Source organism: Lissotriton vulgaris, chromosome 6 (assembly GCF_964263255.1).
Source record: "Lissotriton vulgaris chromosome 6, aLisVul1.2, whole genome shotgun sequence".
In the NCBI taxonomy this organism is placed as follows: Eukaryota; Metazoa; Chordata; class Amphibia; order Caudata; family Salamandridae; genus Lissotriton; species Lissotriton vulgaris.
In genome coordinates this window covers 1895711462-1895732994 of record NC_141694.1, presented here as the reverse complement: position 1 = coordinate 1895732994, position 21533 = coordinate 1895711462, and the positions used below count along the sequence as shown (strand labels likewise).

Sequence of the window (21533 nt, the reverse complement as noted above, 5' to 3'; positions counted from 1 at the left end):
AAGTTCAATTATCCAAACACGAACTGTGGTGAGCACGGAGACGTGTAGTTTCGACCACCACCGCGCCCAGCCTACACAAAAGTCCAAACACCAACTGTATTGAGCACGGAGACGCGTAGTTACAGCACCACTGCGCCCCGCGCCTACTAACGTCCCTCGAATGAACCCAAACAGCAGGGCACAAGAACGCTAAGGACTGTTCCTGGTTTCCAAGGTATCCTCCGTAGTTAACCTCACTCGGAGGAGGCTTAGCTCGGTAACGCGTGGCGGACTACCACAGCGCTCCGATTCGGACAGAAAACTGAACGAACGCGCGGCGAAGCAAGACGCTCCCGCCACGCTCGAGGATTCAAAACACAGATCCTACCTGGATCTTTTTCCTCCAGACTCTCCTACGATATCCCTCCGGTCTCTCCTACGATCAGCCGCGGCATGCAGCGGCTCCCGACTTCAATGGACGACAAAACAATTACACGCAACAGGATGCGTGTAAAGGCTGCATTAGTACTTCCCCCTTATGGGGATTCTGGGAGTTGTAGTTCTACTCCGATAATGTTACATCTGTTTGGTTCCTTTACTCTCTTCCCTCGTTGTACAGCACAGACAATGCAGGCGCAAGGACCTGAGATCCTGACAGTATGTCCTCCCTCCTAGCGCCTCCTAGGGCCAGGTCGCTGTGGAAACCTGCGATGGAAGGAACGGATGGCCTCAGGGGCGCGGAGGTTCTGCACAGGTTCCCAGGAGTCGTCCTCCGCCGAATATCCTTTCCAGGACACCAGATACCACAGAACCCCCCTCCTATACTTGGAATCCTTGATGCTCCGTACCACGTATTCATAACCACCATCACATAACACAGGTGGAGGGGCACGCCTTCTGGCACCAAGAGCAGGCTTTAACAGATTACAATGGAACACAGGATGTATCCTCAGGGTCCCCGGTAGCTTCAGCTTGTAAGTCACAGGATTGATTTGTTTCAGGATAACGTAGGGACCTATGTATCTGGGGTGAAAGATGCTGTGCAATTTGAAACGGATATTCCTAGTGGAAAGCCACACCTTATCTCCAACCTCGTAGGAAGGTCCCGCCCTCCGATGCTTGTCCTCATTCTTCTTATACTCGTTCTTAGCCTTCTGTAATTGAGCCCTGATCATTTTTTGTACAGCCTGTATGTTCCGTATCTGACCCACCGCAGCAGGTTGATCAGCAACCCCCTCTGGGATGCTGATAGGAAGTATTCGGGCGTCAAAACCATATGTGGCGCAGAAAGGTGATACCCCCAGCGAACTGTGCCAGGCCTTATTGTATGCCACCTCGGCCATCCACAACAGGGAAACCCATGAGTCCTGTGCCTCGGCAGCATAGCATCTCAGGTATTTCTTCAGGGTTTGATTGAGCCTTTCCGTCTGCCCATCGGTCTGGGGGTGGAAACTAGTGGAAAGAGAAGACTGGATTTGCATGGCCTGGCACCAGGCCTTCCAGAACCTGGCGACGAATTGTGGACCCCTATCTGAGATTATGACTTCGGGCACCCCGTGCAAACGGATGATGTTGCTCAACAACAGCTGTGCTGTCTGGCTGGCGGTGGGGAGATTCGTGCACGGAATGAAATGTCCCATTTTAGTGAGAGAGTCTATTACCACCAGGATGGCAGTTTTTCCTTGATCCGGAGGAAGACCTGTGATGAAATCAAGGCTGATAGTTTGCCAAGGCCTTTTAGGTGTGGGCAGAGGCATCAACAACCCTTTCTTCTTTCCTGTCTCGTTCTTTGCACGGGCGCACTCCTCGCATGTCCCAACCCATGTGCTTACATCTTTCTTGACGGTCTCCCACCAAAAATGTCGTTGTAACAACTGGATGGTTTTGCTTACCCCCGAGTGACCTGCCAACAATGCATTATGACACCACTCGAAAGCCTTTTTCCTCAGTTCAGTATTGGGTAGGTACAATTTGCCATCCTGCATAGGTAGTCCCTGCTTTATATTGCGGCCGCTTCCCAGAGTAGCCCACCTCACCCATGCATCCGGTGTCTTTGCTTGGCGGACCACATCCAGAAAAGTGTTGACCTGCACAACACAAACCACCTTCCCTGGATCTATAATCGCCTCTTGGACTTTAACACCCGGGAGGATGCCAGCTTGATCCTGTCTAGATAGGGTATCGGCTTTTTTGTTCTCTACCCCTGGTCTGTAGGTAATGATGAAATCGTATTCCGAAAAGAATAACATCCACCTCATCTGTCTTTGTGTGAGGTTCCGGGCAGTTTTCATATATTGAAGGTTCCTGTGATCTGAGAACACTGTGACCGGGAATGCAGCCCCCCAGAGATGTTGACGCCATTCCTGAAAAGCTTTCTTTATTGCTAGCAGCTCTTTCTCGGCTATGGTGTAATTCTTTTCCGCCGAACTCAATTTCTTGGACATGTAAGCTAATGGATGCAGCTGCCCTGTGGTTTGGTTCCTCTGTGATAGAATGGCCCCTATTGCTACATCAGATGCATCCGCCTCTACTATGAATGGATGTTCCGGTTTAGGATGAGCCAAAATCGGGGCAGTGGTAAAAGCCCGCTTCAGGAACACAAAGGCGCTTTCGGGCTCGTGAGACCATAGAAAAGACACACCTTTTCTCAGTAATTTAGACAGGGGAGACGCTACCTGGGAGAACTGAGCAATGAACCTGCGATAATAGTTCGCAAATCCCAGGAAGCTCTGGACGTCTTTTACACTGGACGGAACCGGCCAATCCTGAACTGCTTGAACCTTTCTCTCTGACATCTGCAGTCCAGAGGGACTCAATATAACTCCCAGGAATTCTACCTCAGTCACACTGAATTCGCACTTGCTTAGCTTGCAAAACAGTTTATTCTCACCCAACCTCTGTAGTACCTGAGACACATGGTGCCCGTGTATTTCCGCCCTGTCTGAGTAAATGAGTATGTCGTCTATGTAGACAACCGCACATACATCCACAAACTCCTTCAAGACATCGTTAAGGAAATACTGGAACGCCGCTGGGGCGTTACACAACCCAAACGGCATAACCATATATTCATATAATCCATAACGAGTCTTGAAGGCAGTCTTCCACTCGTCCCCCTCTCTGACACGCACCAAATGATACGCGCCCCTCAGATCCAGACGGGTATAGATTTGGGCATCCCTTACTTGATCCAGTAGGACCGGAATGAGGGGTAACGGGTATTTATTCCGTACCGTATTTCTGTTTAGCACTCTGTAATCTACACAGGCTCTCAAGTCTCCATTTGCTTTTTTAATAAAAAACAACGGAGAGGCTGCGGGGGATCTGGAGGGTCTGATAAACCCGATAGCAACATAATGATCCAGGTACTCTTTTAAATGCGCTGTCTCGGGTACAGAGAGAGCATACACACGACAGGAAGGTAGTGAGGCCCCCTCCACCAGATCAATTCGACAATCATAGATTCGATGTTGGGGCAATTGTTCTGCTTGCGTTTCACTAAAAACGTCCATGAAACGCCTATATTCAGAGGGAAGAACAACATCTTTCTCCGCTGCAGTAGCCACCACTACCGGGAGAAGTAAGGCGGTAGCCCGGGATGACTTGTCGGTGTTCAGATGCCCTTTGCATTCCTCTGACAAGAACCGGACCTCTTTAGTTTTCCAGTTGACCATCGGGTTATGATAGCTCAACCAAGGCATACCCAGAATGACCTCGTATTGTGGTGCTTCTATTATGTTGAGGGTTAGTTCCTCACTATGCACTCCCTCCTTTCCCTTGAAGGACAATGCTACCACATCTGTCTGTTCCGTTATAAGTCCTGATACCAAAGGTTTCCCAACAACAGCCAGTACCTCCTCAGGTGTTTCTCTAGTTACTCTATCTAAAGCCAGTGCAGTTACTAAACTGCTATCGATGAAGTTTCCCGTGGCCCCTGAATCAATCATGACTTTGACTTGATGTATCTGCAGTTGGCTCTCTAGGCTCATGGGGAGAACGATATGTGTCTCTGAATCCTGCAGTGCCAGAACAGTCAGTGAAGGTATCTGTAATGGTGGAGATGCCTTGGACGGTTCCAGGGATTTCTCCGCCTCAGTTTCGGTTGTGCTCACAACTGAAACGGCAATTCTTTTACTCCTGTTCCAGGATCCCGAAGTCTTAGGTTTGGTAGGACACTCCTTTACGTAATGCCCCTTTTTCCCGCAGTATAAGCACAACCCCAGTGCTCTACGATTCTCCTTTTCTTCTTTAGACAAAGGAGCTCTTACTGCTCCTATCTCCATGGGTTCTGAGCTAGCTTCAGAGGAGGACAAAGCCTTTCGAGGATTAGCCTCCGACCCAAATGACACCCTGTCCCACCTTCTTCTTTCTCCACCTCTCTCGCTTAACCTACCATCCAACCGCAGGGTTAGATTAATCATATCCGTGCACGTAACAGGTTGAGGGTCTATCTGAGCAATAACATCCTTTAAACCATCCCTCAATCCCTGATAAAAAAGCGACATCCTCTTCTCCTCGGGCCATGACGTCTCGGCCACTAACCTATTGAAATCAGTCAAATAAGACACCAGATCCCTCCTACCCTGTCTAAGAGTGAGCAGCTCTCTGTCTGCACTGAATGTAGTAGCGCGTCTGTCGAACACTCTTTCGAACTCCGCACGGAACGCAGCCCAATCGGACAATATGGCATCATTGTTCCGTACCAGGGGCACAGCCCAATTGGCTGCGTCCCCAATCAAGTAAGATATGGCAAAAGCAACCCTGGAGTGATGGTTTGGAAACGAGGCCGGTTTGCAAGAGAAATGCAACATTATTTGAGTCAAAAAGACCTGAGTTTTGTTTGGATCTCCTGAGTACCTCTCAGGACTGGCCAAAGGAATAGGGGGTGGGACAGTAACCTGCACTTGAGAAGTGGATGCATCGAAGGGGTTTCTACTTAACCTATCCACCTTATCTCTCAAGTTTGCGGCCTCAGTTTTGGAGGCAGCCAACTCCTGCTGGACCAACAATAAGGCCTGTAAAACATCATCAAGTGAAGCCATTGCAAGCGCGATCGGATCGGGTGTAGCAGTATTTCGTGGGCGTGTAATTCTGTCCAGAATTGCTCCACAGGATACGATCGATGCCTACAAAGTTCCACCTCCAAACGTCACAACGCCTCTTGTTGAAATAACACAGAGGGGTTGAGCCATTAGGTGAGGGATAAACAGGACCAGGAAGGGAAAGGGAAGGGTCAGCTGGGAAGGGACAACCTGTAACGACAAAAGCAAACCACTTAGATATATGTTCTTACACACATGGCTACACTCATTATATCTCGCTAAAAGAACTCAGTATACCTTGTGATAACCTGGTTGCTGCTTTTGTGATAATACGCCTCTTGTATCGCCTTCTGGCACCTGACTGGCCTAATGGACACAAAAGATACGTCAGGCATAACATACTCTCCACAACATAGTATTCACATACAGCTACCCCCATGTAATTGGCATACCAGGACAACAGGCGAGAGACGTTATAACTGGATACTGGCTCAACAGCAACTCTCTAAAGAAGTAGATAACGAAAATAGTTTCACAAGGAATGACTGTACATGAAAAGGGATTCCTCTTCTGTCAGAAACGGCGGTGTGTGGGAAGCAAGAACCACAACACTCCGCTCTGCACCAAAACACAAAAGAAACTGATATATAGAACTGACCCTTTCCTGCAGGGTTAAAGAAGTTCAAAACAACATAGTCAGTAATTGCCGTGCAAAGTTCAATTATCCAAACACGAACTGTGGTGAGCACGGAGACGCGTAGTTTCGACCACCACCGCGCCCCGCCTACACAAAAGTCCAAACACCAACTGTATTGAGCACGGAGATGCGTAGTTACAGCACCACTGCGCCCCGCGCCTACTAACGTCCCTCGAATGAACCCAAACAGCAGGGCACAAGAACGCTAAGGACTGTTCCTGGTGTCCAAGGTGTCCTCCGTAGTTAACCTCACTCGGAGGAGGCTTAGCTCGGTAACGCGTGGCGGACTACCACAGCGCTCCGATTCGGACAGAAAACTGAACGAACGCGCGGCGAAGCAAGACGCTCCCGCCACGCTCGAGGATTCAAAACACAGATCCTACCTGGATCTTTTTCCTCCAGACTCTCCTACGATATCCCTCCGGTCTCTCCTACGATCAGCCGCGGCATGCAGCGGCTCCCGACTTCAATGGACGACAAAACAATTACACGCAACAGGATGCGTGTAAAGGCTGCATTAGTACTTCCCCCTTCCGGGGATTCTGGGAGTTGTAGTTCTACTCCGATAATGTTACATCTGTTTGGTTGCTTTACTCTCTTCCCTCGTTGTACAGCACAGACAATGCAGACGCAAGGACCTGAGATCCTGACAGAAAGTGTGTTCCCCATTTGGGTCCGACCTAGTTCTCCCATTCTTTGCTCTTAAATCAAGCTGTACGGTAAGGTATAAGGTATAAGAAAGTTTACCGCATTCAAACATTTATGATTGCAGTGTGTACTTTCAGCAGAGGTAAATTTTTATCACAGATCAAACATATTAAAAAATACACTGAACAGAAGTAGAAAAATACAATTGCTGACTACAAGTGAGATAGGAGAATGTAATCACTGCTGTAAGAAGAACCTTCTTACTCACAGGTTGTCCAGCTTAGGGGCATCACATCAGTTGCTGTCTACTTAATCAACAACTCTGTTTATAAAAAGAGTAAAAAAGGTGGGCACCAACACACAACCCTACCTCACTCCACATTGGACAGGGAAGGTTTCTGTTACTTGGTTTTTAGTGCCCCACCTAACCTGTGCTGTGTTAAATGAATGGAGTTTAATTAAAAGGTTTAAAAGATTAGCAGGGAGACCCATCTCTTTTAAGATCTTCTAAAGCCTTACCCGGGGGACTAGGTCAAATGCTGTACGCAAATTGACAAAAGCCACATGTAGTTTACTCCCCTTAGCCACTACTTCCTTCCAGTAAATGCAGATAAGGTGGGAGGCCTGGTCCAGGGTACTAACTTTGGTACGGAGCCTACCTGGAAATCAATCAGGATTTGAGCCTCCATCATCCAGTCCTTTATCCTTCCTATGACCTGTTTACAAAAAATCTTTTGAAGGATAGTCTATGAGGCTTATCGGCCTGTAGATCATCGGTTTCGATCTATCTCCTTTATTGTAAATGGGCACCATTCCGGTAACCTGCTATGAGGATGGAATCGGGGCACCAGACAAAATCTGATTCATTACCAGGCTTATGTACGAACCCAGAGCATTTGTCTTCTCTGTACAGGTCATTTGGCATTCAGTCTGGACCCTGGGCTCTTGCTTACACACAAGATGAGATTGCAGTTTTGGTTTCCTCTATGGAGATGACCAAAGTTTCACCTTCTCCTCCCAGAGATTCGACCCTCATCTCACTAGTCTCATTGCCTTTGTTTGTACCGTTACCATAAGGAGGACCAAAATAGGCAACCCACTCATTGTGCTGGACAGTATATTCCAGGGTTTGCCTTGACCCCTTTAGCCAGTATGTTGCCTGTCTCCAGAAGGCCTTGGGGTCTTTCTCCATTAATGCAGTATGTAAGGAAGCCCAGAGAGAACCCTCCCAAACCATTTTTGCTCTGCTGATGCCCATTTTATACTCAGCTCTACAGGATGCTATCTCCGCACATGCCCTACGTTTTAATGCACTGATAGGTACACCCTTAGCCGACCTGCACTCCTGTTTATACCAGGGACTCTTAGTGGCATGCAGCCTGTCATTACAATGTCTCCCCTTCCCCCGCATTACATTGTGGATGGTCGAATAAGTGTGTCTTTTATCTCACAAAAGAACTGCTTGTGACGGGCTTTCCACTGCATCCTTGGCAGGTAGCTTGACTAGCTCCTTGATCAACTGCTTTGTTTTTTCCTTCACAGCTTCTAAAGCTGCCGGATGCTCCTCAACCCAGCCCCACTTAATGGCTCTTTGGCTGTTTGTGACCGAGAGCACACCCAAATCAGGGCACCCAAGCTTGGTTGTCTGTGGGGGGCCAAGTTTAGTAACGACAAGGGCTAGGGTGTCATGGTCACTCTCTGATCTTTTCACCACTACCATTGCGTCCACTAAGAGACAAAGATTGGAGGTGATTAAACAATAACCTATTCTATTGGTTTTACTGGGTCTATTGAAAGTGTGTTCTCCATTTGGGTCCGACCTATTTCTCCCATTTGTCGCTCTTAAATCAAGCTGTAAGGTAAGGTATAAGGTATAAGAAAGTTTACTGCGTTCAAACATCCATGATTGCAGTCTGTACTTTCAGCAGAGGTACATTTTTTAACACAGATCAAACATGTTAAAAAATACACCAAACAGAAGTAGAAAAAATACAATTGCTGACTACAAGTGAGATAGTAGAGTGCATTCACTGCTGTAAGAAGAACCCTCTTACTCTCAGGTTGTCCAGCAAACTGTCCTGCAATGTCGGTACAAATGGTGGGAGCTCCTATCTCACATGAAACCATAAACCTGATGCACAGATACTTTAGGGGCTGCAAACCTCTAAAGCCAGTGGTACCTATCTTACAAACCGACCCCAAAACTCTACTTCTCCTCTCCCAGGCAGTAGCGTTATTAAAAATCAAAATGCCAACCCTAAACACCATGAACATAACATCCTACATAATATATTCTGAACTGTATTATCACAAATGTCCACAGATGTCGCTAAAACTGTGGCTAAGAGGCCTAGAAGGTCCTGCAGAACAAATTTCCATAATGGAGTAAATAGGCATCACATGGTAGTCATGGTAGTCAAAATAGTCCTTATACCAGAGCAGGCTAGGAACAGGGAAAGGAATAGAGTTGTTGCTTTCTGTAACATTTGCATTCTGTTAAAATTTGATGCTCTCTGGAGTTTGCACATCGTCACTTTTGTTGGAAAGGGGTACGTTGCCTTGGTACCTTTCTTTTGTTGAGCAATAATTTCTGAAGTGTAGGCTAACCCTTTGTAAAGAATAACTTGTCATACTGAAGACAGATACGGTTTTTCCCTGGAAAGCATGTTGACACATTAGGTTCCTCCGGTGAAAAAATGCTTTGCAAGAAAATGTTGTTTCTGTCAATATGGATTATTTGATCAGCACCTGTCACATTTATTGCTTCAGTTAATAGTCGCTTTGTAATGACAGCTTTGTCATATTCCGTATATTCCTATGGTGTTGTTCCTGTGTGGAGGACAGGTGTCCACTAGTAATGACTTTCTGATGTTGGGTTAGCTTTGCCTTTGTAAAGGATGCCATCTCACACTGAGAGCAGTGATATGCATTCTCCATGGTCAGGCTTTTTTCCTCTGTGTTAACTTACTGTTATTGTATTACCTGTCTCCTGCCAATAAATGAATTGTCAAATTCAGTACAATTGAGGTTTCTCCCAAGGGTGGACTTTTTGATGTTGTGTTAGATCTTTCTTTTTTTGCCAAATGCCAGGACACATTTGTTGGGATATGCGTTCTTCGTGTAATGATTTTCTTCCCTGTTTGGACTTTGATGGTCCATTAGCGGTGCCTTTATAATAAATGCTTAGTTGCATTCAGTACATTCATATAATCTGTCTCCCGTGTGAATTTTCTGATGTTGTGCTAGCTTGCTATTTAGCAAATGCTTGTCATAGTAAGTGCTCTGACATGTTTTCTCCCCTATGTGGTCTTTCTGATTGTATATTGGCTGTGCTGTGTCCTTCTAAACAAGCATTTGCAATGCAATAAGTCTCACATTCACGAGAGTTTGAGCTATTATCATTGTAAAAGACAATGCCTTTTATTTATGTTTTGGGTTTTAAAACATAAATTAAAGACATTGACATTTACAATGCTAATAACTTAAACTGATGCAAATGCGAGCCATATTGCATTGCAATAAAGGGCTTCGTCACCGCTTGTTAGATTGAAAATATCAGAGGAAGAGACCGGCCTGCGATATCTTCAAAGTAGTGATAAATAGTGCAGCAAAGAAGATGTGTAAGTGTTGTAAATTACACATACCCAAAGTATGAAGTGAGAGTTACATATGATCTGAGCTATAAACACTAACAAAGTGCACCAACACGTTTCGCTCTGTGATTACTCTGTCACAGCTCAGGAGGAAGAGCGGGAGGGGGGCTATTTCCAGCCCTCTCCGTGATTTGATTGTGCAGTGTGGCATTGATTAATGTCATTGCTATCTTTGGCCTAATAAAAAAACACTTGAGCTGTAGTAGGGCCCTGGCTTCACATCCTGGTGCAGGGCGGGCTGTGCTTTATGGCAGGCAGGGTGGGAGGAATGGTCTCAGCTGCTGCTCCAGCCTTGAACAGTGCACCTGATATTAACAGTGAGTGCGAGGCGCTGATGTGGTGGTATTGGTGGTTTTGTTGGTGTTGGTGGTGATTGTGGTGATGGTACTGGTGGTGGTGGGTTTGGTGGTAGTGATATTGGTGGTAGCTTTGGTGGTATTAGTGGTGGGTTACTGGTGGTGGTGATATTGGTACTGGTATAGGTACTTGTGGTGGTGGTATTGGTAGTGGTGGTATTGGAGGTATTGGTGGTGGTGGTATTGGTGGTGGCATTGGTGGTGGTGTTGGAGGTATTGGTGGTGTTGGTATTGGTGGTGGTATTGTTGGGGTTGATGGTGGTATTGTTGGAGTTGATGGTGGTGGTGGTATTGGAGGTGGTGGTATTAGTGGTGGTGGCATTAGTGGTGGTATTGGTGGAGGTGGTGGTATTGGTGGTGATGGTGTTAATAAAATGATGACATGTAACACAGATGTGCTGTTGTCAGGTTCATCCCATTGGCAAAGGATTAGGTGCTACCTGGAATTCACATGACCTAATTTGCTAATCATTTCTAAACCAATTTTACTTGGGAGGCTTGAAACAGACACAAGACAATGCCGGGTTAAAGTGATTAAAAGCGGGCACCCGTGTTACGGTGATAGCGTGCTGTTTAAAAAAAACACAAGCAGTTTCAGCTGAAGCAGCGCATGTCCGGCCTGCAGTAAGAGAAACTCAATAAAGTATACAGAGCTTACAGACTAAATAACAGGTCCCATGTAACAACCGAAGTAAAAGGGCCAGTCACCATGGGAGGGTACAAAGGCGGTACTAAGGAGGGACAAACAAGCCTATCAACGAATCCGAAGGTGGCATTTCGGAAATACAATGACACAACCCAATAATAAAATATGGGAGGAGAGTAGGAGCAGCTTCCCTCCCATACTCTACAACAGCAGTCTCGCAGAGCGAGCAGCAAATGCCATCTGCCGCTAGGCTCGACCTAAAAATACCTTGTCACTTTCTGTACATTCATGTGGATAATTCTAAGAACACTTTGTCACATTCTGTACATTCCTACAGTCTTTCTGATGTTGTTTTCACTCTCCCTTGCTAATAAATGCTTTGTCACATTCAGACCAGGCTTCAGAGGTGACTTTTGATGTTGCGTTAGCTCTCCATTTCTTATGTATGCATTGTCACATTCAATACATTTATATAGTTTCTTTACTCTGAGAACATTCAGAGGTCATTTTGTCTTGTTTATTTATAAATACTGTGTTGCATTCTATACATTAATATTGTTTCTTCCTAGTGTGGGTTTGTTGATGCTGCATTAGCTTATTCTTCCTGTGGAAGACTTTATTAAGTTCTATACATACATAGGATTTCTCCCCATGTGGATTTTCTGATGTCGTGTCAGTTCTCTATTTGTTATGAATGCTTTGTGACATTGAATACATTGATATGGTTTCTCTCCTGTGTGAACTTTCTGATGTCGTATTAAATGATGCTTTGTAATAAATCCCTGGAAACATTCTGTACATTTATAGGGTTTCTCCCCGGTGTGGACTTTCTGATGTTGTGTTATATGTGATGTGACTTTCTACTAAATGCCTTGTCACACACAGTGCAGTTGAATGGTCTATCACCAGTGTGAACGTTTTTATGTCGTTTCAGCTCTTCATTTGTAATAAATGCTTTGTCACATTCTGTACATTCATATGGTTTCTCTCCTGTGTGAATTTTCTGATGTCGTATTAAATGTTCGTTTCTAATAAATGCCTTGTCACATTCTGTACATTCATGTGGTTTCTCATCAGCATGGAGTTGTTGATGCTGCTTTAGGTTTTGCTTCCTTTGGAACATTTTATTACATTCTGTACATCTATACGGTTTCTCCCCAGTGTGGACTTTCTGATGTTGCGATAGTTCTCCATTGGTAATAAATGCCTTGTCACATTCAGTACATTCATACGGTTTCTCCCCGGTGTGGATTTTCTGATGTCGTTTTAAATCACTATTTGTTAAAAATGCTTTTTGACATTCAATACATTGATATGGTTTCTCTCCAGTGTGAACTTTCTGATGCTGTATTAATTTTTGCTTTGTATTAAATGCCTTGTCATATTCTATACATTCATATGGTTTCTCCCCAGTGTGGACTTTCTGATGTTGCGTTAGGTTTGCATTCGTAATAAAGGACTTGTCACACTCAGAACATTTATACGGTTTTTCCACAGTGTGCACTTTCTGATGCACTATTAACCTTTGCCTTGTAATAAATGCCTTGTAGCATTCTGTACATTTATGCGGTTTCTCCCTGGTGTGGACTTTCTGATGTTGCATTTGGCGTGACTTTCTAATAAATGCCTTGTCACATTCGGTGCAGTTGAATGGTCTCTCGCCAGTGTGGACTTTTTGATGTTGCTTTAGCGCTCCATTTGTTATAAATGTTTTGCCACATTCTGTGCATTCATAGGGTTTCTCCCCGGTGTGGACTTTCTGATGTTGCATTAGACGTGACTTTCTAATAAATGTCTTGTCACATTCAGTGCAGTTGAATGGTCTCTCTCCAGTGTGGACTTTCTGACGTTCCCTTAGTACTCCATTTGTTATAAATGCTTTGTCACATTCTGTACATTGATACGGTTTCTCCTGAGTGTGGATTTTTTGATGTCGTGTTAGGTGTCCATTTAAAAAAAATGCTTTGTCACATTCTGTACATTGATATGGTTTCCCCCCAGGGTGGATTTTTTGATGTGTCATTAGCTTTCCATGGGTAAAAAATGCATTATCGCATTCTGTATGTTCATTTGGTTTCTCCCCAGTGTGGACTTTCTGATGTTGCATTAGGTGTTGATTGGGAAGAAATGCCTTATCATATTCTCTACATTTAAATATTTTCTCATCTATGTGGACACTCTTCTGCTGCATTAGGTCTTTCTTTGCAAAGAACACCTTTCCACAGGCAGTCCATCAAAATGGGTTTTCTCCAGTATGACGTTTCTGATGTGGCACTTGCTCTTTGTCTGCCAAATAAATGTGTTGTCATATTCTAGATATTCATGTGATTTCTCTCCTGTTTGTTCTTTCTCATACCAGGTTAGCTTTTCCTTTATAATGAGCACCTCTTCAGATTTGCTTCAGTATGTCAGTGTGTTATGTCTTCTACAATATCAGCTAATGCATAAGAGCCAAGTACAGACCTTATTGGGCAGTTTGGGTTTTCTGCTGTAGAAATAGACTTTGCTGAGGAGTTAGCCTTCAAGGGAAGAGATTTTGAGGCATATTGGTTTTACATCACTGCCTAAACAAAAGTTGTTTCATGCCTTTACATTTTTCGTTTATCACTGCACTTATTTCACCTGTTAGATTAAGAAAAAGAAACACTGAATACGTTGAAATGCAGAGTCTGTCACAAAAATCTATTAGAATTCATTGGGACATTTAACTGTGTTGAATAATTTCTAGATTACACTCCTAATGTACAGATGTAGTAGGCAGAGTAAGGGCATGCAACCCTTCTGTGATCTCCTTCTATCAAGGAGTGTGGACTAAAGTAGCAACCAAGACACCAGAGAAAGTTCCTTGTTCAGTGAGTGAGGCCCTCTTCCCCATGACACACTGCAATGTTAAATCCATAGCGACAAGATGTCTTCCTTCTTATCCAGCGAATGCTTCCTATTATCACACGGCCTAACAAATAATACAAGAGGAAGCCTTTTCTTGAGAATGGACCATGCAACACCGAGCATCACAATAAGGGCTGGAAACATAAGCAACTGCTACAAGGGAGTCCTTTATACATTCAGAGAACTTGGGATAGGACCTGGACAGATTATTTAAGCATCTTCCTCATATTCTAGCTCCAGAGATCCGAGGCTCAGACTAGAGCTATACAAGGAACAGGAGGTTTAGAACTATTTAAAACACATATTGGCAAAGTCAAGAATTCTCACCTTCTATACGTATAGTCTTTCCCAATGCTGCAATACATCAGAAAAAAAGGTGCAATGATGGGGCTATTGTTGCATCATTGTGTAGGCATCCAATTTTTGGTCGGTATTTGAATGGTTTATGGTTTATGGGTCTAGGCGTCATATGTCATAGAGCGACAACAGGAATATACAGAGCACAGCAAATTACAACCCTGAGCAGAGCGGGAGCGGATCCTATACAGAGCAAAGTGGATCTAGGCGCTATCTATAGCAGTGAGGGAACAGGAATATTAAGGGAAAAATAAGGTAGGACCCAGAGCAGGTGTAGATGCTACCCAGAGCAGCGGGTCATGGTGCTCCTCCATAGCACAGCAAGTGTAGGTCCTATGCAGGGCACAGTGGGTCTAGGCGCTATCAATAGCAGAGCGAGAACAGGATTATTAAGGGCACAATAATATATAACCCTGAAAAGAACAAATGTAGATGCCATCTAAAACAGCGGGTCCAGGCGCTACCCATAGTGGAGCCAGAGTAGGGGCTAGAAGAACACAGTCGGTCTTATCGCTATCTACAGCAGAGTGAGTCTGGGAAGAACTCAAACAGAGAGAGCATCAATGATATTAATGAGAGGGTGTGTAGAGTGCACGGCTGTAATAGCGTGGTTGTTATTAGAAGAAGAGCTGTTTGCAGTGTCTAGATGCTGTCAATAATATATCAACTGGGTGTTATGAACTGAGTGACTTTAAATGTTGTCAGGAAGGAGATTAATCAAGACTTTCATTTACAAGAACGCAGAGTCATCTCAGCAGTATTAATATTGGATGAGTGTAGTGGGCCTGATCAATAAATTGATTGACTTACGATGAGGAGCTGTGTATCTGAAATTCTGAGTCACCAAGCAAAAGTAACTACTCTAACTTCAAATGGCAGCACTTATGTTGTAATTTCAGGAGTGAGAAAAAATTCTGGGGCTGTGCTGTGTTTTCTATTAATGACACTAGGGGTGAGGTGCCAGCTAATATAATTTGCTATGATTCCACCCAGTGCGGTATTTTGCTGAGGATTTGACATAATTAGGTGTGAGAACTGGACTCCTTTTAGCTGTGGTTTAATAGCAAATAACTTCTTCTTTTAAATGTAGTACATAATACCTGTTTCCTATATGCTTTGGAAGCAGAGTGACTCCAGGATCTGTAGAGGTGAGTCACAGCACAGTACTAGGGGACCTCAGCATTGCCCATGATTAGCACCTCTCTTGTGTCCACATATCTTAGACTCACCTCTTTCTCATGCCCCTATCTCTTGCACCCACACCTCTCTCTCTCGTATCTACATCTCTTACACCCACACCTCTCACCTGTCTTCATCTCTTACACCCACACCTCTCTTGCATCCCCATCTCTTGCACCCACAACTTTCGTGTCCCCATCTCTTACTCCCAAACCTCTCTCATGTCCCCATCTCTTACACCCACACCTCTTTAATGTCCCCATCTCTTACACTCACACTTCCCTTGTGTCCCCATATTACACCCACACCACTCTCATGTCCCCTTCTCTTGCACCCACACCTCTCTTGTGTCCCCATCTCTTGCACCAACACCTCTCTCGTGTACCATCTTACACCCATGCCTCTCTTGTGTCCCCATCTCTTGTACCCACACATCTCTTTTTGTCCCCATCTCTTACACCCACACCCCTCTTGTGTCCCCATCTTTTGCACCCACACCTCACTCGTGTCCCTATCTCTTGCACCCACACCTCTCTCATGTCCCCATCTCTTACACCCACACTTCCCTCGTCACCCCATCTTACACCCACACCTCTCTCATGTTCCCATCTCTTACACCCACACCTCTTGCATGTCCCCATCTCTTGGACCAACACCTCTCTCATTTCCCCATCTCTTTCACCCACACTTCCCTCGTGTACCCATCTTACACCCACACCTCTCTCATGTTCCCTTCTCTTACACCCACACCTGTCTCGTGTCCCCATCTCTTGTAGTCACACCTTTCTAGGGTCCCCATCTCTTGTATCCACACCTTTCTCGTTTCCCCATGTCTCACACCCACACCTCTCCCATGTCCCCATCTCTTACACCCACACCTCTATTGTGTCCCCATCTCTTACACCCACACTGCTCTTGTGTCCCCATGTTAGACCCACACCTCTCGTGTTCCCAGCTCTTACACCCATACTTCTCTCATGTCCCCATCTCTTACAACCACACCACTGTCGTGTCCCCATCCCTTGCACCCACACCTTTCACATGGCCCCATCTCTTGTACCCACACCTCTCTCGTGTCCCCATCTCTTGCACCCACACCTCTATTGTGTCCCCATCTCTTACACCCACACTTCCCCCTTGTCCCCATCTTACACCCACACCTCTCTCGTGACCCCATCTCTTGCACCCAGACCTCTCACATGTTCTCATCTCTTGTACCCACACCTCTCTTGTGTCCCCATCCTACACCCACACTTCCCTGGTGTCCCCATCTTTCACTCACACCTCTCTCATGTCCTCATCTCTTGCACCCACACCTCTCTTGTGTCCCCATCTCTTACACACACCTACCTCTCTCCCATCTCTTACACACACCTCTCTCGTGTCCCCATCTCTTGAACCACACCTCTCTCATGTCCCCATCTCTTGCACCCACCCCTCTCTTGTGTCCCCATCTCTTGCACCCACACCTCTCTTGTGTCCCCATCTCTCACGCCCACACCTCTCTCGTGTCCCCATCTCTTACACCCACACCTCTCACCTGTCTTCATCTCTTACACCCACACCTCTCGCATGTCCTCATCTCTTGCACCCACACCTCTCTCGTGTCCCCATCTCTTGCACCCACACCTCTCTCATGTCCCCATCTCTTGCACCAACACCTCTCTCGTGTCCCCATCTCTTGCACCCACACCTCTCTTGTGTCCCCATCTCTCACACCCACACCTCTCTTGTGTCCCATCTCTGACACCCACACCTCTTGCCTTTCTTCATCTCTTGCACCCACACCTCTCTCGTGTCCTCATCTCTTACACCCACACCTCTCGCCTGTCTTCATTTCTTGTACCCACACCTCTATCATGTCCCCATCTCTTGCACCAACACCTCTCTCATGTCCCTATCTCTTGCACCTACACCTCTCTTGTGTCCCCATCTCTCACACCCGCACCTCTCTTGTGTCCCCATCTCTTATACCCACACCTCTCGCCTGTCTTCATCTCTTGCACCCACACCTCTCTCATGTCCCCTTCTCTTGCACCCACACCTCTCTCTTGTCCCCATCTCTTGCACCCACACCTCTTTCGTGTCCCCATCTCTTACACCCACATCTCTCGCCTCTCTTCATCTCTTGCACCCACACCTCTCTCATGTCCCCATCCTACACCCACACCTCTCTAATGTCCCCATCTCTTATACCCACACCTCTCGCCTGTCTTCATCTCTTGCACCCACACCTCTCTCATGTCCCCTTCTCTTGCACCCACACCTCTCTCTTGTCCCCATCTCTTGCACCCACACCTCTTTCGTGTCCCCATCTCTTACACCCACATCTCTCGCCTCTCTTCATCTCTTGCACCCACACCTCTCTCATGTCCCCATCTCTTGCACCCCCACCTCTCTAATGTCCCCATCTCTTGCACCCACACCTCTCTTGTGTCCCCATCTCTTGCACCCACACCTCTCTTGTGTCCCCATCTCTTACACCCACACCTCTCTCGTGTCTCCATCTCTCACACCCACATCTCTCGTGTCCCCATCTCTTACACCCACACCTCTCGACTGTCTTCATCTCTTACATCCACACCTCTCTTGTCCCCATCTCTTGTATCCACACCCCCACGTGTCCCAATCTCTTGCACCCACACCCTCATGTCCCCATCTCTAGCACACACACCTCTCTCATATCCCCAGCTCTTGCACCCACACCTCTCTAGTGCCCCCATCTCTTGCACCCACACCTCTCTAGTGCCCCCATCTCTTACACCCACACCTCTCGCCTGTCTTCATCTCTTGTATCCACACCTCTCTCATGTCCCCATCTCTTGCACCAACACCTCTCTCGTGTCCTCATCTCTTGCACCCACACCTCTGTTGTGTCCCCATCTCTCACACCCGCACCTCTCTTGTGTCCCCATCTCTTACACCCGCACCTCTCGCCTGTCTTCATCTTTTGCACCCACACCTCTCTCATGTCCCTATCTCTTGCACCCACACCTCTCTCGTGTCCCCATCTGTTGCACCCCACCTCTCTCGTGTCCCCATCTCTTACACCCACATCTCTCACCTCTCTTCATCTTTTGCACCCACACCTTTCTCATGTCCCCATCTCTTGCACCCACACCTCTCTCATGTCCCCATCTCTTGCACCAACACCTCTCTCGTGTCCCCATCTCTTGCACCCACACCTCTCTTGTGTCCCCATCTCTCACACCCACACCTCTCTTGTGTCCCATCTCTGACACCCACACCTCTTGCCTTTCTTCATCTCTTGCACCCACACCTCTCTCGTGTCCTCATCTCTTACACCCACACCTCTCGCCTGTCTTCATTTCTTGTACCCACACCTCTATCATGTCCCCATCTCTTGCACCAACACCTCTCTCATGTCCCTATCTCTTGCACCTACACCTCTCTTGTGTCCCCATCTCTCACACCCGCACCTCTCTTGTGTCCCCATCTCTTATACCCACACCTCTCGCCTGTCTTCATCTCTTGCACCCACACCTCTCTCATGTCCCCTTCTCTTGCACCCACACCTCTCTCTTGTCCCCATCTCTTGCACCCACACCTCTTTCGTGTCCCCATCTCTTACACCCACATCTCTCGCCTCTCTTCATCTCTTGCACCCACACCTCTCTCATGTCCCCATCCTACACCCACACCTCTCTAATGTCCCCATCTCTTATACCCACACCTCTCGCCTGTCTTCATCTCTTGCACCCACACCTCTCTCATGTCCCCTTCTCTTGCACCCACACCTCTCTCTTGTCCCCATCTCTTGCACCCACACCTCTTTCGTGTCCCCATCTCTTACACCCACATCTCTCGCCTCTCTTCATCTCTTGCACCCACACCTCTCTCATGTCCCCATCTCTTGCACCCCCACCTCTCTAATGTCCCCATCTCTTGCACCCACACCTCTCTTGTGTCCCCATCTCTTGCACCCACACCTCTCTTGTGTCCCCATCTCTTACACCCACACCTCTCTCGTGTCTCCATCTCTCACACCCACATCTCTCGTGTCCCCATCTCTTACACCCACACCTCTCGACTGTCTTCATCTCTTACATCCACACCTCTCTTGTCCCCATCTCTTGTATCCACACCCCCACGTGTCCCAATCTCTTGCACCCACACCCTCATGTCCCCATCTCTAGCACACACACCTCTCTCATATCCCCAGCTCTTGCACCCACACCTCTCTAGTGCCCCCATCTCTTGCACCCACACCTCTCTAGTGCCCCCATCTCTTACACCCACACCTCTCGCCTGTCTTCATCTCTTGTATCCACACCTCTCTCATGTCCCCATCTCTTGCACCAACACCTCTCTCGTGTCCTCATCTCTTGCACCCACACCTCTGTTGTGTCCCCATCTCTCACACCCGCACCTCTCTTGTGTCCCCATCTCTTACACCCGCACCTCTCGCCTGTCTTCATCTTTTGCACCCACACCTCTCTCATGTCCCTATCTCTTGCACCCACACCTCTCTCGTGTCCCCATCTGTTGCACCCCACCTCTCTCGTGTCCCCATCTCTTACACCCACATCTCTCACCTCTCTTCATCTTTTGCACCCACACCTTTCTCATGTCCTCATCTCTTGCACCCAAACCTCTCTTGTGTCTCCATCTCTTGCACCCACACCTCTCTCAAGTCCCCATCTCTTGCACCCACACCTCTCTAATGTCCTCCTCTCTTACACCCACACCTCTCTTGTGTCCCCATCTCTTGCACCCACACCTCTCCTTGGCCCCATCTCTTCCACCCACACCTCTCTTGTATCCCGATCTCTTACACCCACACTTCTCTCATGTCTAAATCTAACACCCACACCTCTTTCATGTTCCCAACTCTTACACCTACACCTCTGTTGTGTCCCCATCTCTTACAACCACACTTCTCTTGTGTCCCCATCTGTTAGATTTGGGGGTCTCTAGTTGGCAAAGGTAGGTACTTGGGACAAATAGAGACCCTTGCCTCCAGTCAGGGTTAGGGGGTACACTCCTAAAATAACCCCTGCTCACCCCATTGGTAGCTTGGCACGAGCAGACAGACTTATCTCAGAGGCAGTGTGTAAAGCATTTGTGACCACATTAAGTAACCCAGTGACAACACTATGAATGGACACCACACAATGTTTATATCAAAAATAAGTATTCTTTATATAGACTTAACACAAGACCACAAACAACATAAATCCACAGTACTATACTTAAGATGGTAGTTTTAGCTTAGTTCAGTTCAGTTCTTAAGATGAAACACTTTGCGTCAATGTACCTTACGATGCGTTGCCTTACCAGTCCGAGGGGGGGTGTGTGTGGATGAATGGTGTGTTGCACTGGACAAATGAGTGTGAGTTCTCTGGGATAGGGAGCTTGCTGAATACTTTGTGAATTGAGTACTCCTGTTTTAGCTCAGACAGTTAAGTCCCCTGTGTTGCACGTGTCTGTGAGCATCCTGCCAAGATGGAATCTTCTTTTAACTTCTGTGGTCTGTTTAGATACAGTATGCATGAGTTGGTACAGCTTTGTGAGGAGAGAGACACCGCAGTGAATGAGCCAGACACCCAGTCCAAGCTTAGGGATAACCTAATCCAATGGCAGAAGGATGACTGGGAACGTGAGCACAGTGAGGAGAGGGCCCGGGCCTCACGCCTCGAGGGTGGTGGGTCTATGGGGAGCCCTGAAGAGTCTGAGGAGGAGGAAGAAGATGACAGTGCATGGGCGCCAGCAGATAGTGAAGACCTCATAGATAGGGAGTCCCTTGCTGGGTCCAGTGTAGGGGGCAGCGCCCCATCCCTTTCCCTGTCCCTGTCCCCAGAGGAGTGGGTAGATAGGAGGGAAGAAAGGTAGCACCAGCTGGCTTTGGAGCAGCTCAGGTTAGAGCATGCCAAGGAGATGGTGCAGCTGGGTGTTAGGCAGCAACAGCTAGACACTGAGAGGGTCTTAGCGCAGGAGAGGATAGAGGAGGCTGAGAGGGCCTTCACCAGAGAGAAATTAGCTCTGGAGGGTAGACTATCCCCTGCGCGCAGTTATAATTTTCTGGACTCCCCAGGGAGGGTTGAGTCCAGTGGTGGCAGCTATATA

General features: G+C 47.0%; 1 protein-coding gene across 1 annotated transcript in view; it reads right to left on the bottom strand.

The window, feature by feature from the left end:
- The window catches only part of LOC147709815 (uncharacterized), a 1100435-nt gene that overhangs the window by 976441 nt on the left and 102461 nt on the right, over nt 1-21533 (bottom strand). The window contains 1 exon segment of the mRNA XM_086926112.1: nt 11886-13236. Coding sequence (XP_086782238.1) covers nt 11886-13236 — 1351 coding nt within the window.